Source organism: Schistocerca piceifrons, chromosome 1, assembly GCF_021461385.2.
Source record: "Schistocerca piceifrons isolate TAMUIC-IGC-003096 chromosome 1, iqSchPice1.1, whole genome shotgun sequence".
Classification (NCBI taxonomy): Eukaryota; Metazoa; Arthropoda; class Insecta; order Orthoptera; family Acrididae; genus Schistocerca; species Schistocerca piceifrons.
In genome coordinates this window covers 1,202,877,411-1,202,897,359 of record NC_060138.1, presented here as the reverse complement: position 1 = coordinate 1,202,897,359, position 19,949 = coordinate 1,202,877,411, and the positions used below count along the sequence as shown (strand labels likewise).

At 38.3% G+C, this 19,949-nt stretch overlaps 1 protein-coding gene across 1 annotated transcript in view; it reads right to left on the bottom strand.

Annotated features, from left to right (window-relative positions):
- Positions 1-19,949, bottom strand: part of LOC124802543 (serine/threonine-protein phosphatase 6 regulatory ankyrin repeat subunit A-like) — a 407,755-nt gene that overhangs the window by 247,535 nt on the left and 140,271 nt on the right. Inside the window, exon 6 of the mRNA XM_047263406.1 lies at positions 4,493-4,801. Coding sequence (XP_047119362.1) covers positions 4,493-4,801 — 309 coding nt within the window. The remainder of the gene's footprint in view (positions 1-4,492; positions 4,802-19,949) is intronic.

Here is a 19,949-nt window from a genome sequence, read left to right as displayed (position 1 = left end):
GGGTAACAGAAGAAATATTGAATTTAATTGATGAAAGGAGAAAATGTAAAAATGCAGTAAATGAAGCAGGCAAAAAGGAATACAAACGTCTCAAAAATGAGATCAACAGGAAGTGCAAAATGGCTAAGCATGTATGGCTAAAGGACAAATGTAAGGATGTAGAGGCTTATCTCAAGAGAGTTAAGATAGATACAGCCTACAGGATAATTAAAGAGACCTTTGGAGAAAAGAGAACCACTTGTATGAATATCAAGAGCTCAGATGGAAACCCAGTTCTAAGCAAAGAAGGGAAAGCAGAAAGGCAGAAGTATAATATAGAGGCTCTATACAGGGGCGATGTACTTGAGGACAATATTATGGAAATGGAAGAGGATGTAGATGAAGATGAAATGGGAGATACGATACTGCGTGAACAGTTTGACAGAGCACTGAAAGACCTGAATCGAAACAAGGTCCCGGGAGTAGACAACATTCCATTAGAACTACTGATAGCCTTGGGAGAGCCAGCCCAGACAAAAATCTACCATCTGGTGAGCAAGATGTACGAGATAGGTGAAATACCCTCAGACTTCAAGAAGAATATAATAATTCCAATCCCAAAGAAAGCAGGTTTTGACAGATGTGAAAATTACCAAACTATCAGTTTAATAAGTCATAGCTGCAAAATACTAACACAAATTCTTTACAGACGAATAGAAAAACTGGTAGAAGCCGACATCAGGGAAGATCAGTTTGGATTCCGTAGAAATGTTGGAACACGTGAGGCAATACTGAGCTTACGACTTATCTTAGAAGAAAGATTAAGGAAAGGCAAAACTATGTTTCTAGCATTTGCAGATTTAGAGAAAGCTTTTGACAATGTTGACTGGAATAGTCTCTTTCAAATTCTAAAGGGTCAAGGGGTAAAATACTCGGAGCAAAAGGCTATTTACAATTTGTTCAGAAACAGATGGCAGTTATAAGAGTCGAGGGGCATGAAAGGGAAGCAGTGGTTGGGAAGGGAGTGAGACAGGGTTGTAGCCTCTCCCCGATGTTATTCAATCTGTATATTGAGCAAGCAGTAAAGGAAACAAAATAAAAATTTGGAGTAGGTGTTAAAATCCATGGAGAAGAAATAAAAACTTCGAGTTTTGCCGATGACATTGTAATTCTGTCAGAAATAGCAAAGGACTTGGAAGAGCAGTTGAACAAAATGGACCGTGTCTTGAAAAGAGGATATAAGATGAACATCAACAATAGCAAAACGAGGATGATGGAATGTAGTTGAATTAAGTCAGGTGATGCTGAGGGAATTAGATTAGGAAATGAGACACTTAAAGTAGTAAAGGAATTTTGCTATGTGGGGAGCAAAATAACTGATGATGGTCGAAGTAGAGAGGATATAAAATGTAGACTGGCAATGGCCAGGAAAGTGTTTCTGGGGAAGAGAAATTTGTTAACATCGAGTATAGATTTAAGTGTTAGGAAGTCGTTTTTGAATATATTTGTATGGAGTGTAGCCATGTATGGAAGTGAAACATAGACGATAAATAGTTTGGACAAGGATAGAATAGAAGCTTTCAGAAACTATAACTACATCTATGTCCATACTCCGCAAGCCACCTGACCGTGTGTGGTGCTACAGAGAAATGCTGAAGATTAGATGGTTAGATCACATAACTAATGAGGAGGTATCGAATAGAATTGGGGAGAAGAGGAGTTTGTGGCACAACTTGACAAGAAGAAGGGACTGGTTGGTAGGACATGCTCTGAGGCATCAGGGGATCACAAATTTAGCTTTGGGGGGCAGCATGGAGGGTAAAAATCGTAGAGGGAGACCAAGAGATGAATACACTAAGCAGATTCAGAAGGATGTAGGTTGCAGTAAGTACTGGGAGATGAAGAAGCTTGCACAGAATAGGGTAACATGGAGGGCTGCATCAAACCAGTCTCAGGACTGAGGACCACAACAACAACAACAACAACAGTAAGTAAGGCTCTGACTTATCCAGAAGACTGGAACAAAAGAAAACTTTTTTTTTTTTTTTGGAATCAGTTGATATTGGATCAAAATATATAAGTAAATAAATACACATATGGTCACCAATAAATCTGCAAATGACCTTGAAATGAGGACATGTTTAAAGATGGATAGGGCATACAAATAGCTTTCTGGGAGACGGGTTCATCCTTTGTATAAATTGAAGTAAAACAATTTTCATTAGAATACAAGCAAATAAAGCAATCAGAACAGTTGATCTTGATGTCAAGCTTGGGGACCCAAGTATTTTAGTAATCCACTGCAGCAAGTTTTGAGATTGATTATGGACAGTTTCATGTCATTGGACACATATATAGATAAAATATGTTCAAAAATTAGCACAAATGGAGTTTTACATGTTGTAATGGTGGCAAAAACTCTGCCTATGTTTTGAAAAATCAGGGAAAGTGCAGAGTCAAGCTAGCATAGGACACGAAACCTACCTATTCAGTTCACCAACAACATATGAGAAAGCACCACAATATCAAAACTGTAAGTTGTAGATTGCGTAGCAAAACAGCTACCAAAATAAATGTCCAATAGTATCATCTAAGTCAGAAAATAAAAAATAACCCACTGTAGATAGCACAAAATGTGCTGAAAGATGTCTGGGTGAAACAAAACAGAAAAAAGGTGTATTGCATAAGGCGGAATTCCTCTCCCCATTTTGTAGCAAGCACAGACATAAGAAGAACTGCAACACCACAAGATAATTATAAAATTGGACTTCAGTGATATAGAACCTGAAACAGCTGGATGTACCGCATATTGTATAATAAACTTCTAGGTAGTTTAAAGAACTTAAGAACATGGTCTTCTCTCAAACAACTCTCTCTCCCTCTCTCTCTCTCTCTCTCAAATGGCTGAAAAATTGTGCATAGGTTTTTAATGTAAGTACCAAATACTTTGTCACAAATTAATTGTATCCTGATGTATCCAATATCACTACCAAAACTGATCAGAGGAGGAAAAATAAATAAATGGATGATATAGGACCAGATGAAAGTTGCAGCAAATCTGATTAATATGATATTGTACATAATTATAGCTGGAAAAGGGCACATTCTTTTGCTAAAATCAACTATATTTATTTCAATTCTTGCAATGTATGTAAAAATTTTAAACAGGCATGAAGACTGAGGACAAGAAATTCTATTTGAAACCAGTAATGTCTGTGTGAAAATTAGCTTTTGTACCACTGTAGATAAAATGCTTTCCACCACATTGTAGGTGTCAATAAATTCCCGGGGGGAAATACATGAACACAAACCAGGGCTAAAGATAGTTTAGACATGCCGTGACACAGATTAGCAAGAACAGGAAATTCCCACAAAGTTAACCCACTTAAAATGTTCAATGAACTGCCAATTCATGTTCAGTTTATGGATATAATTTTTTTTTTAATTAAGTGGTACAGCTGGCTGTCAGATCATCCATTCTATGACATTAATGAATTCTTTGAGATGCCTGAGGAGGATATTACCATTTAAAAGTTGTCTGTAGTTAAACATACTATTGTGTGCTGTGGTTAATCGTGTGTAATTTCACAGTTTATACAATAAACACTACAATAGTATATTATATTAGATTATAGTATAGCTTATTGTATTAACTTTTAGAAGCTATCCTGGTGTAATTTGGTACACTGCCAAGCTTGAAATGTATTCTATAATGTACTGACACTTGTTTACTTTATTATTCTGTATGTACCAGTACATCCTGTATGACGAAGCCAATATCATTGTAAAATGATCCACCGTGAATAAAATTCTTGATTCTTGAAACAAAACAAACAACAACAAAAATTTCTTGGTTTATGCAACCACATGTACCATAAAACATTTTTAATGACAGCACCATTCCAGTGGCAGTCTTCACTGCCAGTGGGCTGTTATAATTACTCTCTGAAGCTGTCCACGACAATGGCAGTACTCTTTTCTTATACTACTTCCTTGAGCTGTTTAATAAATCCAAGGTGACATTTGTAAATTTAGTTTTTAAGGATCTGGCAAATGAATTTACGGTATTCCAATGCACAAGACATCAGTCACCTTTCTTGAACTGTTCTCAGTAAATGAACACACTAAGTGTCCTATTCCTAAATGTTACCATGAATAAAAACTGCAAGAAGCAGTAAAACTATAGAAAAGCATATCTGAAGACAGCATGACTGCCAAATAATTATTTCAGCTTGGTCAGTTCACAGTGTCAAGTTACATATAGCATTTTCAGTGGCTTCTAACCACGATCTCCAACTCCTCCCATGAGTTTAATAATGAGGTAGTCTTCTTTAGATTACATTAACCCTTCATTCAATTCTGACATATATTTGATTCACAAAGTGACCTTTTCCCCTAGAGGTATTTCATATGGAAGGCAAATATTTTGCATCTAAGCAAAAACTCAAAAAACTTTTTTTTTTATAAAGTGATACTTGTAAAATAGTGGAAATGTGATGAAAACTATACTTACATAATAAGAGTCTCTCTCTACAGCAATAGCTAAAGCTGTCCTCCCCTCAGCATCACATGATTCGACATCTGCACCAGCTTCCAGCAAGAGCCTCACTACAGAATGCATATTCCAATGATAGCAGAAACCTGATAGTGCCCTATGTATTGGTGTCTGCCCTTTCTTATCAACAGAGTGGGTGAAATCTTTACTTTTTTTCCATAAATACTGAAAATTGTCGGAATTTCCAAGTGTTCTATGGAGTGCAGTCCTTCCAAGCACATCCTTTATTGAAAGATCAGCACCAGCATTGAGAAGGATTGTTATAACCTGCAAAAGGCAAAAGTGTCTCTTCACCTACATTTAGAATTACAATGAAATACATTAATTAAAAACAAACCAAAGAAATGAATGTGCAGCAGTGAGTGTGAGAATGTGCTAAGTAATCAGAAAAAATGCACAAAGAGGCGTGAAGATCAGTATGACTGCTAACAAGAATACTGAAGTACTTAAGACATTTAGATGTGGTATGCATCTCTATGCCAGATAACTCAGCTACAGATGGAATGAATGTACCATGTAACTGTGTCTTGTGGTTCAGCTAATAAACAGTATATCCAGTGAGTTGCAAGGGAGGCCAGATGCCCTCTTGTATATCCATAGACCTGTTTGAATGGGCGTCTCATAATTTGTCTCATAATTTGTCTCCTTCTAAAGTGTAGTTGCTGATTGCCTGGGATCTTTGAGTGATTTCACACAACATCATTGAAGTAGACTTTCAAGTTTATATGTATTTATTATGACTGCCCTTTCTTATGATGATCAACTTTCATATAGCAAAATTTGCATTTGAAACAAGACTGATCAGAAAACAGCATAGACTTTGAGGAGTCTCAATCGGATAAGTGCCTATAATACATCATCCAGATATTGTAAATGTCCAATGGTGATAATTTTTATGATGGACACTACGAATATTACTCGGTAAGTAGTAGTAGTAGTAGTAGTAGCAGCAGCAGTAGCAGATTTATTGCTCACTCTTACAAGAATATGGGACCTGTAGTGGTATTTCAATTTAAGAATAACAAAAATAACAATTTAAAGGGTAGGAGGGAAATGAAATGTAGCCAAGGTACCAAAAAACCCAGAGAGAAAACTCTGCTAGCAAATCCAGCTACAGTAGGCCCAGCAAACCAGTAGTGAGTAAAAAAAACATGCTTTCACATGGGACAAGCTCCAGAAATGATGGAGGATGATGCATCTATTCCCAAGGATTAATATCTGGTACACCAAATATACAGATGGTGACAGGAACGATGGAGCAGGTAGTAGACTTGGATAGGAGGAGACTGGATGTTCTCAGATTATCAGAAATGAGATGAAAGCATAAAAGAAGGAGGGAATTGCAGAATGGATATAGGCTTTACTGGAATGGGAATGAAAGAGAAAGATGACACAGAGTGACGGTAGTTATAAGAAGAACAATGAAAGTGGGAATTCTTCAAGTACATGAACTAAAAGTTGGTTCTTCTGCTGAAGAGGAGGAGGACTTTGTAAAGGTTTGTAGAGATAATTAACTGGACAGATCATCATATAATGGGAGACAAGGAAAGAGAAGGACATGAAGAAATATTTGAAGACGAGGAAGGCTGAGAAAGGGGAAAGGAAAAGGATGAAAACTGTTGTACTCTTGTAAAAGAAGTAGACTAGCAGTAGGCAACGTATAGTTTAACAAGAGAGAAAGCTATAAAGTAAAATAGTACAGCCAAGATTCATTGAGTGAACCTGTAATTATATTACATACTGTAGTTTTATTTTCTTAGTGCCGACTACAGGAAGCAGCCATGATGACAAATGTCGAATATGTTGTTCTAGCTATTAATAATTTTGGCCCCTGTATGGCTTTTAAATGGTGGTATTTGATACCCCTGAGGCTCTATTAACCTTTTTGTGGCTTTTTCTCATTTTTTTGAATTTATTAAGGTACCTCAGCTGTTACAGAGTCTTATTTGGGTCAGAATTACAAATATGACTTTGAATAATTTTTAACATGAACCATTTTCTCAAAAGAAAAAAGAAAAAAAAAAGGTGGGATGCATACGTCCCACTGATCATTTCTGGAACCAATTTTCCTCACAACGAAGTTACTACAAATTAGTGTAAAATTTATGAACAAGGCTTATTTGCACCAGTATTTAATATTAATGTATTGGAAATTAAATGTCACTCATTTTTGCCAATATGCAAACATGTGGTATACTTTATTATTTCCAACAAAAAATACATTCTGATACTGAGTGAATATGACTTACATTGCATGAAATTTTGGAAAGCAATGTGAAATACAAAGTGGCACATTACAGGATGAACAAACATATACTGTTCGTTTTTCAGTGTCTTTTGTGCTGCAAAACCTACACCGCCTCCTGGTCTTTTGCTCCTTGGGAATATGAGACCTGACATTCATAAGCCTTACTTCCTGTGGCACTGGAGTGAGACCTCTTTTGCCAGAACAGAAAGCAGGTGATGGGACCTTCTTCATTCTTGATGAAAATCCATTTATCAACTGCCTTGCTAGTCTCATTCAAAATGACAGCTGGTTTGCGTTTTGTCTCGACAGTCGAAATAGTACATAAGAGTTGACGATGGCTAAGTGAACAAAAAAATAAAATAGTCGGTGCCACCAGTTTACTGATCGCCTGCCAACCATATACCTTCCTCATAGCTGGTCGAAACGATCTACTACACCCATAGTACTATTATAAACATGTACTACTTCAGGACATGAAATGCTGATTGTGGATCCATCTTTCAATTTTCTTTTGATGAATACAACATCTTTAGGATTATGTGCAGTGGAAAGGAGACAGACTGCTTTGCTATCTTGCCACTTAACAGCAGCAACACCAGATTTGACAGCAAACGTAAACTCTCCACGGTTTAGACTTGGTAATTCACTCATCAAAAATGGAGGTAGGCCTTTTCTGTTTCCTCTGACGGTATCACAGCTATAAAGCCCCCATTTTCTCAGTTCCTTCATTAGTATAAATGTTGGAAAGTAATTATCAAAAACCACAGTTCTATTGGAATTAAAAAAATGGTTTACAGAGTTCCAGCACTACTCTTTCACACATTTTGCAATCTTTGAATTCTCCTCTACTGGCAGCAGATTTACCTGTGTAGACATCAAAATTTGAAATAAAACCTGTGTTTTCATCAGCAAGGCACCATATTTTGTAACCTCTTTTTACAGGTTTCATGGGCATGTGCTTTTTCAGGCTTGTTCTTCCTTTGAATGCAACCATTGACTCATCGACTGCAAGTGAAGTAGAAGGGTGATATACTTTCAAACAGTTTTTGTTTAGGGCTGAGATAAGTGGTCTGATTTTGTACAACTTGTCATAACCAGGATCATTTGTTGCTGGCTGAAACAAATTATCATTGCAGTGAAGGTTCCCTATTATTATCGTATAGTGAGCAAGTGTCATAACATTCAATACTGCATTTACATTTAGATATGGGTCTGAGCTCCAGTAACTGGCTGCTTCAGGTAATTGATGAATACCCATTACCCATTACTATGATCATACCCAGAAAAGCTTTTAGTTCCTGAACTGTGAGTTCCCTCTACTGTGGACTATTCTTCTGTTTGGCATACAAATTTGTTTGAAAGCAGATCTGTTGCATCATTGAATCGTCAAATAATTTTTCAAAATACACAAGTTCATTGTCTGCCAGAGCAAAGTTTACTGTTGGTTTTGGGTCGAACACTGAGGGTAAATTTAGTTATTCAAAGTGAGTTACATCATCATCCCAGTGAGAATCTGTAAATTCACCAGTTTCATCATCTTGCTCAAAACTCACTCCACTTTCACTCCCAACACTGATGTTTTCATCTATCAATGAATCTAGTTGCACATCGTTGTTGACAATCTGTTCCATATAATTGTGTGTCCATGTTTCTAATGGTGTGCTTGACTAGACAAATGATCGTGAGGTGAAAAAACCTCCTCTAGATCATCATCATCAGCTTCAATGTCCGATTCTTGTGGATTATCTGGCAGTGAAAATAAAAAATCCAGAATATCGCTGTCTCACAGCTTCTGCATGAAGTAACAATAATAAGTCTTAGTTCTAAACCACATACCGTACTTTTACTAGCACAAAATGTTACAGAAAAAAAGCTGTTTCTCTGAAATATAAGTCCTACAACAACCTAACATAAAGGAACTATAGTATCACACAATGGTTACTGGGACACATGTGTCCCACTAATTGTAAATATTTTAGAAGTAAAATACATTTAGAAAGTGTAGTTGTCATTTGTAAATATCTAAAAAATTGAAAATAGCTAAAATACTTACTTTGGACATTTTTAGTAGTCAGAATACACCGAAAACTGTCTCAAGACACAAGAAACTAAAGTTTTGCCGTGGAAACTCATGCGACAATGCACTGCAACAGTCACAGACTTCTATAGACTGAGAATTTCAGTGCCTCGATTTTTTGCGAGTTCAGAAGAGCTGCCAACAGATAGCAGGACTGAGCAGAAATATGCAACTCGCTTCCCAGTGTTTCAAATAAGACCCAAAATTAGTGGGACATATGTGTCCCAGCAACCATGAAAGGATTAAAAGCACACCTAGATCAATATTATAGTTTAACTTATTGAACACTTTCTGATTCTATTACTTTTATTGCAAAGTATGTGAAGTGCAATGTATTCTCATTGAAATGTTTCAACAACTCCGAATTTTATATGAAATGGTGAATAGATTTGTGTGTGTGTGTGTGTGTGTGTGTGTGTGTGTGTGTGTGTGTACCTGCCCTAGTATTATATTTGACACTAAGGTACCACAGTGCAGCCACTTGCACCAGATAGAAACAATTTTGTTTGGTGTTTCACTACAATAACATTCAATTTTTATGTTAAAATTTCTCTTGCATCTGACTTCTTATTTTAATGATGTTGCTTGAATCTATCTTGTTTAAATATATTCTCTTCAGGCATTGCCTTCAAACTGTCACCAAAAATCTCGTAATAAGAGTCTACACACCTACATACTATTCTGTCAGTCCTTTTCAAACACCATGTCTAGCTTGAGAATCAAAACCTTCTCCTTTTACTATCTTCCCACATTTATTGAATGTGTATTAACATACACATACACAATATTATACGCTGCCAAATTCCAATGGCTTGCTATGACTTCATACTTGCAATAAAACTGACTTAGATCATTTTTACAGACAAAGAAGCATTGTTTAATTCTTTACACTCATTATAATAATAATAATGGCCATCACCATTTGTTGGCCTGACTTTCCTGACAGGATATTTTTGTCACCCGGAAGAATTTGTTGTCTAGGTCTTCAACAGTAGGTGGCTCTACTGTTGCCACATCTTGCTCAGGCACCATACAATACATGAAGCATAACATTTACACCCATATCACTACATATTTATAAAATCAAAGTTTATCCTTTTCATAGTCCTTCATAAAAAAATATTTCATTAGCATCTCAACATTCTGAGTGATGGAAATTAGTACAAAGGAAATTTCCACTTAAGTAAGGTGAATAAACAAGTAGTTTACACTATACTACATAAAATGTGACCAAGACACAAAGAGACCAGTCATAGTTCTAAAACCCTAGTTAATGATTACCATCTATTATGGTTTTATGAGTAATTCCCTCTCTGACACCAGTAAACCTGGTAACCAGCCACGGAGAAGCATTACTCTGATCACACGGTATCGCATTGTCCTTGAAGAGCTCAACCATGTCCTCCACCAGGATTTGTCTACCTCTTGTCATACAGTGAGATTAAGGATGTCCTACCCAAAATCCTACGCACATCACCCAAAGTAATGTTCAGTCATACACCCGACCTACAGAATATCCTTGTTCATCCCTATTTCAATTCTACTCCCAATCCTATACCCCCTGGGGCATTCCCTTGTGTCCGACACAGGTGCAATACCTATCCCATGCACCCACCCACCACCTCCTACCACATTCATGTCACAAGCATTTCCTGCCACATAAAAGGCAGGGCTCATGTACCGTATTTACTCGAATCTAAGCTGCACTTTTTTTCCGGTTTTTGTAATCCAAAAAACCGCCTGCGGCTTAGAATCAAGTACAAAGTAAGTGAAGTTCTGAAAAATGTTGGTAGGTGCCGCCACAACTAACTTCTGCCATCGAATATATGTACGCGCTACACAGGCATGCTTTGCAGGCACAAAGATAAATACTGGCTCCAAAACCCTGCATCAGTAAATAAATTTAAAAAAAGGTGGAAGGCGAGCTTTTTTTCTCCGCCCCGAGTTTCAACCACTGCATCTTCATACATTATCCAACAAAATAAATACAAATTCCGTATTGTTCATCTTCGAATGTAGCAGCATTTCAATGTACTACGAAAATCTGACTGGCAAAACTGTTTGGGATGTTTGTCAATATGGCCAACTCCATGTTCTGAATTTTTTCCTACCTGTGAGAAGAGATCGTTGCTAATAGGAACTCTTATGAATTGTGAATCACATGCAGTATTCTCTTCACCATAAGAATAATATGAATATAAACATTTTGCCACGTATTCTTTCGTGTGTGCTGCTGTCTCATTTAAATCCTGTGCGCCTAATAAACTATGAAACTAGAATGAGACAACAGCAAACCTGGAAGAATATACATATCATGTCATGTTTATATTCGTATTATTCTTATGCCTAATAGTGATACAGTCAGAAATGAAGCACGGCAATTGACTAGATTTTTAAATCTAAGATGACTATAATTTCTGTGCAGAATGTAATGTACTAAAGAGGCGTCTGCAAAGATTTTCAAACGGAGAAAAATTTTCGCCAAACTCTTGTTCAGAACACCTTCTATCATACGCACTCTATTATTTGGTTCTTGTTGATCATTATCAAAGAAAGCAGCAGTGTAAGTAACAACAAATAGCAGTCTCTTGCCACTGTTTCACTAATGAGATGATTCGTCTCTCTTTTTTTTAATTGTAAGTGGCGTTAGTGTGCACAAAAGCAAGCCATGCTGCGAGTGGCAACATGTCATAAACGCTCATTATCAGAATGCGACAAACAATGCATGACACAGTACGGTAACGCATTTTGCTTAGAGTGACAAAAACGTCTATAACAAAGAGAACGGCACTTATCAGATCAAAGAAAAATAAGCAATCAATTCAAACCAGATGAAGCACGTGAAAAAGGAAGGGTACCCGTATAAATACAGACGGAGCACCTGACGCATAGCAATGGCTACCTGGTAAAGCTTAACTGCTAAGCTTACGACTGGAACCAAACTACTATAGCTGTATCGTCATTCATTCGACCTAAATTGTGTCTCATATTACAATGGACTAACTTTGTTTCGATTTGGAGGTGTGGCCTAAAACTTTTCTCTCTCCTTGAATTTCGAGTCTCAAATTTCAGGTGCAGCTTAGATACGGGAATTTTTTTTTTCCTTGATTTCAAGTCTCATTTTTCAGGTGCGGCTTAGATTCGAGTGCGGCTTAGATTCGAGTAAATATGGTAAATACAATCATAATACACATCAGCTATGCTGCAGTTATTGTGCAGACTTGTACTTGGGCATGACAAGTAAAACTGTTGACTCACATGAATGGCCACCACCAAACTGTGGAAAACTACATAGTTGATCATCCTTGTTGAATGTGGTGCAAATCCACTGCAAAAACAAAATGACTTCAACAGCTGCTTCAGCACACCAGCCATATGGGTACTCCCACCCAGCATGAGTTTCTCAAAACTATGCAGGGGGGGAAGTCTCTCTCCTGCACTCTTATAGTCCTGATCTAAACCTCCACTAACCCCACTGCCTCACCTGTCCTTTTCCCTTCTCTCTCTTGTCCACACTACTACTTACCCATCCAGATCATGAGATCATGTACTGCATTCTCCTTACACTCCCCACCCTTATGTGGACGTGTGCTCCCCCCCCCCCCCCCCATCCCCCCCCCCCCACCCCCACCCCACCACCACACACACATTTTCCACAAATCTCTCTTTCTCCCATTTTCTACCATCCCTCCTTGCCTCTATCTTCATCTCCACCTCCACCTCCTTCTCCTTTCCTCCCTTCCCTTCCCCCAACAATGCCACCCTCTCTAGCTGTGGTCTACTATCTGAATTCCTTTCATCTTTTTGTGCTGTTGCTGAGTCATGCAGCCACAGGTGTGTACATTTGCATGTCTGTATGGTTGTATGTGTGAATGTGTGTATTTTTGTTAGAGGAAGGGTGAGAGCTTGAAAGCTAGTGTCAATACCATTTTATGATGCATGTTTCTACACACTACACATCAGTCAGCTATAATTGAGTGGTTGTCTTTCCTTTGTTTTAGATATTATCCCATCCAGAACTTTCCACTGTTGTTAGATATCTACTAATATAGTCAGACACAAAGAAATTCTGAAATTAAATTTCTTGGCATAACAAACATAGTCATAACTTAAATAAAGAAAATTTATAGCTTACATGTGGGCAAAATTCATAGAATTTCATCCATAGTTGAATATGTATGAAATTCAATGTGGTATTATAAAGGCTTAGGCAGGGTATCAATCGATTTACTAAGTGATCCAATCATGTATTGAATCTTTTATCATATGTTGCTAGGTATGAAAATATTTGATCTGATTTGATTTATTATTGATCCTGTAGGTCATACAATTTGTACAGCAAAGCACATCATGATAGAGGACCAGTCAATTTGAAAAATTATGTTAAGATGGTATATGACAAGAGATGACAGTAGTGGCACATAGGCTAACTCACATAGCAGAATACATATTGGATATATAGACAAAATATAAAAAAGGTGGTGTGTGATGAGAGATGACAGTGGCGCATACTGCACATAGCAAAATACATATAAGAGATACAGACAGAATATGAGTAACAAACAATAATTAAATTATTTTACTACGTAGAAATATTTACAAGTGGATATATAGCTTATTACAAGTAATTAAAATATTGTGGTACATAGTTCACATAGCAGAATACATATTTGAGATACAGACAGAATATAGATAAGATACAATAATTAAATTTCTTACTAAGTAGAAACATCTACAACTGAATAAACAGCTTATTGCAAGTAATTAAAATTTTGTTTCAAGAAATTCATGTACAGAATAGAAACAGTGATTTGTAGCAATTCCTTTAATTTAATTCTCATTATTTTTGGGTTTTTGCTTGTTTTTCTGTCTGTTGGGAGGTGGTTGCATATTTTAATCCTCATACATTTAACCTCATTCACATATAATTTTGTGTTGTGGGCTATAATTTGTAACTGTGTTTTGTTTCTGGTGTCATGTGTGTGGCGGTCTGCATTTCTGTCGAGGGCGTCCGAGTGTTGTACTGTAAAACAAGCTAGTTCCAATATATAGAGGCATGGCAGTGGCAGGATTTTTAGCTGTTGAAATAGTGGTTTACAGTGTTCAGTTCTTTTTTTACATTTCATTATTCTTACTACTTGTTTTTCTAACTTGAAAATTGTGAGAGAATCAGAGCTCCTTCCCCAGAAGATTAGGCCATAGCTCAAGACAGACTCAGACAGGGCATGGTACACCAGCTTCAAGGTATCTACACTGGCTGTGTCTTTTAATGATCGTAATAGGTAGCAGGTTTTATGAAGCTTTCGTGACAATGCCTCAATATGTGGTTTCCAGTTTAGTGTGTCATTGATGGTAAGTCCAAGAAATTTGGTGTCCTGCCTGTTCGTAATGTCATCTTTGCCGATAACTATAACTGCATTGAAGGGGGTTTGTCATGTCCATTTTCTCTCCCTTTTATCATGCTTTGTTTCTGATGAATATGCTTGTAATTGAAATGTCAGACTTCTAAATATTATCTGAAATACCTATACTTATTTAAGGCCACAAATTGTACTTACATTTTTACCATTACCAATGAAAAGAAATGTTTTAGCAAACCACAATTTCAACCATTCTTGTCACACATAAATGTGTAACATAAATTGTGAAGCATTTTAATTAACAAATAGGACTGAAGATATTTTCATAATGATCACAACTTCTGAATGAGACCAAATATCCATCGAAACATAAATTGGTGAAATATATAATTTGCAAATGTGCTTATTTATTAAAAGTAATTACCTTTTTAATTCATAACCCATCACAAAGCTTAAGTGATGGAAAATCTAGAGTTCATTTCATTCCTTGCTAAACTTGCTGGACTGAGACTTTGTCAAATTATGAAACATTTAAATTGATATAATAGACCTGAATAATACAGTATTATTGTCAAAATCAGAATTCTGTTTAGATTAACAGTTAATTTGATGAATAACACTTAAAAAAGTCATGTTCTGAAGAAAATTAACTTGAAAATCATGTTAGTTACACATGATTTCAAAACAACTTCCTTTGTTAAATTACATGTACTGTAAACACTATAAATTGTCATTTTATAAATAATGTTTCCTGCAGAAATATGGGATTTGTTCATGAAAATCATTAACATCTGGTACGTTTTTATAGTAAATTCTGTGCTCTGTTAATCGCCTATGTAAGGAGGTAAAAATAAAATTGTTTATTTGACTCTTGAAGTCAGTCAGCCATTTTTACATACTGACACACTGACTGGCATGTTTTTTACTGCTGTAATGCTGAGCAGACATATTTTTTGATGCACTCTAAGATGACAAATTTGATGTAATCAAGGCAACCATTGTGTGATGTTCATTACTCTACTTATGAATAAATGGAAGTCATTTCCTGAAACATAAGATCATTGGTTTTATTTGAAATTTCTCAAGAACCTATTCTGAAACATAAGGTCATTGGTTTTATTTGAAATCTCTCAAGAACCTATTAAAATAAAATATGTGTATGGAACTGAACATGAGATGCACAATGATGCAGCTTCAAAATTAACGAGATTGATCTAGCAAAAGATAATAAACTCTTATCTGAAAACACCTTAAATTATCACAATTTTGGAATTTATTGTGCTAACATCATGTCCTGTGTAATGGCAAACAAGAATTCCAGCTGAGAACCGTGACATTTCAGTATGCATACTCCTACATTTAATAGATATGACTGGTTACAGTGATTCTTCTGCAATTGTTTAATTATACAAAAATGGGTGTTTCTGACTACCTAAGTGCAATACGTTGCAATTGTTTATGTTTACGCTGAGAGTGACCTGTCAACACCTGCACCATGTTCCAATGCTCTGCTGGTCTTTCTGTATTATGATACAATTTTCTATCATTGTGACTTCTCTGCATATTACAGCACCACCAGCAAAAAGCCTCATGGAACTTCTGACATCATCCACTAGGTAATTTCTATACTTCTGAAATGTAATGGTCCTGTGGGGGATTTTCATGGTCTAGGTGATATGACAGTGAATAATTACCAACCACACTGCTTTCTGTACACACCATTTTATTTCCACAAAGTGCAATACATAGTCCATTTGATACAAAAGCATAGAGCATACTAACTATGGCTCCAGAGGAGACTGAATACATTGTCTGTTGGTGATATTACTGTTCACAGAGGCCCCCCATGAAGTGCAGAGCATGGGTGGAGATGCTGTCACTGTGATGACTATGAGTTTGTAATCTCTGAGGTGTCGCAGGAGGCATCCTGCTCAGCTGAACTCTGAAGTGGGAGGTGATGATTTCTCATCCACTGTTGTTGCCCATTGCGTGGGTGATGCCAGTCACTCACATTTCGTCAGAGACAATGAAAGTGGTGTGGAATTGGTGGAGAGATTTTCCAGGGTCCACACCAGCTTAAAATGCTCGATGGTCACCACTGCCGCTTTGCCACTGACCTCGACTTTGAAGACACTGTTGCGACTGATGACTCTGTATGGGCTTGTGTAGGGGGATGGGGGTGGAGGATGTGAATACAGGTCACATAGCATGACGAATTGCATCATGGCCAATCCCTTGTGCATGAAGGTAGGCAGTGCTGTGTGGGGCCGCCATGCTGATGGGATGTCTGTATGCTGAATTCTTCTCCACACCACTTGTAGTAGGTCCACCAGTAGTCACAGTCTCTCTCTGTATAGCACCTGTCGATCCTCTTTTGCAGCAGTGCACATCCCTAGCAAGACCCAAGGGAGTACTTCTGCCCATTCAACACCCTGACACATGAGTGTTGCTTTCATTGTTCTGTGCCACCATTACTCTGCAGATGGTATGCTGTCAAACATCAGCAATTGATGTTGCACACATATAATGCTTCAAACACCAAGGCCTCAAACCATCATCCTTGGTCCATCATTATCGTGAGTGGGTGGCCAAAATGGGCAATCCTTTTATGCACAAAAGAAGTAGCTGTGGCTTATGCTGTCATTTCAATCATTGGTGTGGCCTCAACCCATCAGTCACCTGATCAATCATGGAAAGGATATATTTGTGTCCTGATGATTCCAGTAAAGGGCCGATGAATCCAAATGAATGTGACAAAATCATCCCTGAAGAACTGTGAAGTGGCCTAGTGGCATTTGCACATGATGATGTTTTGCTTAGTTGACAGACAATGGATGTTTGCATCCATTCTTTGCAGTCACTTTGAATGTTTGGCCATATGAAGGGGTCACTGACAAGCTTCATTGTGGGCTGTATTCCTGGGTGGGAAAAAAATGGCTTCAAGAAAGCATGCTGGAACCTGTGGCCATCGGCCATCATTTTCTGAGTGAAGTATGACAGAGTAGAATTGCATCTGTCTCTGGCAGCTGACATTGTTCAATCTGCAAACTAGTTGCCATGTCAGAAGTGAGTACCGTAATCGATGGATCCGATATCTGCTCCCGTGCCATCTAGAAATAGTCCACCTGAAGCAATATGGTATTGGCCCATGAAAAGTAGTCTGCCACAGTGTTATCTGCACCCTGTAGGTAGCAGATATCAACAGTAAATTGAGAAATATAGTCCAAGTATCTAAATTGTTTTGGAGCAACTTGTTTCAACAGATGCTGAATCGCATCCGTGACTGGTTTATGTTCTGTATTAATCACAGCTGCTTGCCCATCAATATCTTCATTGAAGTAGCAGATGGCTTTGTAGATTGCTAAAAGTTCTCAGTCAAATGCAGGATACTGCGTTCGTGTTTTGAGAGCTTTTTGGAGATGAACTGGAGCGGTTGCGCTTGCTCACTGATGATTTGTTGGCGTATTGCCCCTACCGTTACCTCACTGGTTTCAGTAGGGATTGTAAGAGGTGCACACAGCACCAGGTGAGCTAAAGCCACTGCTGAAACCAAATGTCTGACTGAACGTGCGAAAACCACCTGCATGTCTTCGGTCCATGTAAGCAATGATCTCCTTTTAATGCATCCGTGAGGGGAGCCTCGCTGTCTGCTGCATATGGGCTGTTTCTTCAACGATGCTGAGATACTGCTTTAGGCCATGGAATGTTTGTGATCATGGAAGATTTCATATGAGCGCCAACTGATCATCCGTCAGATATATTCCTGAAATGGGGACAGTGAGTCCTAGAAGTGTGATTAGTTTCTGATGAAACTTTGATGTCTTTGTTGACTTCAACCCCAACTCTGTCCAAAACACAAAGAACTTGTTTGAGGTGTCTGTCAAGCACTTCATTTTCTTTGTAGATCTCTGGTATTCATCTATGTAGGTAAAGTCTTGAATGTTCAGTACTAGGCAATAATTGTGCACAGTTCAAGTCAGCAATGTATGATAATCACCACACATGCGGACCAATCTGTCTTTCTTTGGAACCAATTTTATTTGCGAGGACCATGGACCATCAGATTGTCAAAGCACACAACGTGACATCATTTGTTCAGTTGCTTCTTTTGCAATGTTGAGTTTGTGAGGATCTAGTCTATGTGCCTTGTGTCATACAATGAGCCCCAGTGTAGTCATAATCCTATGGACTGTTCTGTTCTGTATGGCACACGAATACACCATTGAGGGATCACTGGCATGGGCCAGGAAGGCAGGTGAGGCAGAGTGCGAAGTACATACCTCCATCAAGTTGTTGGCTGAGGGTGTTTCTGGTGCAGCCAACAAGGAGGCTGTGGGTCTCATAGAATGGCATGTGCTTTGCTGTTTTAATGCACTGTTTGTAGCACAGGTCTTGTTTAGCTCCTGTGTAAGTGATTGAAGTCATAGGTTCATTGAATGGTTTTCCAGATGCTGTAAGTGGTTTGTAGTCAGTTTGTCCAGTGCACATTAGGTAGCATTGATGCGAGGGATGACTGGTGGACAGTCGGCGGTAGATTCCGATGTTGTAGTATCGGTAGATGTGACTCCCATGATGGTGCGTGTGTTATGGTGGTACAATGCAGACTGATGCAAATCAGGGAAAAGGTTGAAGTGTCACAACAAGTCCACCCTGGAACTGGTTGCATGTAGAAAGCTATGTCGAATATCCACAAGCGTTGTACTCCATCGGCAAAGTCACTGTTCTAGTCGTGCTGCCACTTACCCACATAAGAACGTTTTTGGAAGCCAGGAGGAGCAGAAGTTCTGAGGTGAATCACACCGAGGCAATGTGCTTTGGGAGTATACTACAGTCAGACCCTGTGTCAGTCAGGATGTGGATGTTGTCTATGATATCTATGATAAAATGCATCCACTACCTGTCGAAGTGATGGTGGCTGGAAGATGACTTGTTGTAGCATGATGAGTGAGTGTGCCTATTCCTGTTTGCTGGTAGTGTCTAGGTGCCAGCACAGAGATTGCCATTTTTGTGCCTTATCACCGAATCTTTGGTGGTGTCAGCACACAGTGCCAGTGTTGTCCGATACGGCCACTGTTGCTCGTCATGATGGCTGAACATCAATAGTGTTGGTATGGTCCAGACATCATGCTGGAGTGTGTTGTGGTGAACTGATGATGTTGCAGTGTTGTGTGTCGTCATGGGGTGGTCCATCTGGACAGCGGTTTTCCCAACATGTAGAGGCATATTTTCTATCAGCCAGTGTGAGCCTGTCTTCCACTGGTTGCTGTGATGAGCTACCAGTGCTGTCTGGACCACAGTCAGCAAATTTGTGAGCCAGATAGTCCACAACATGCGATCATTGATTACCTTTGTATCAGTCGAGTGCCGGAGGTGGTGCCACAGCTCTGATGTAGTGCTGTTGTCAATGTTTGCTTCATACAGCACTTGATGTAGTTGTTGTTCCAGTGGCTGTGTGCATCTTCTCAGAATCACTCATTTTGCCATCCCATATTTATTGGAGGATGGCGGTGACAGGATGACTCACTAATTCAGCATCCTTGCCTAAGTGACATAGTAGAGCAACGAATTTTTCTGAATGCCTCAGTTTGCAAAAAATCGTTCAGCTGTAGTATGCCATAACATCACACCATCTGCACAGAATGGCAGGAGCTTAATGTTCAGCCCAGCAAGGAGTGCAGTATGCTGACAGGTTGCATGCACGCTGCATGTTGTAATATGTAGTTGCTGGAC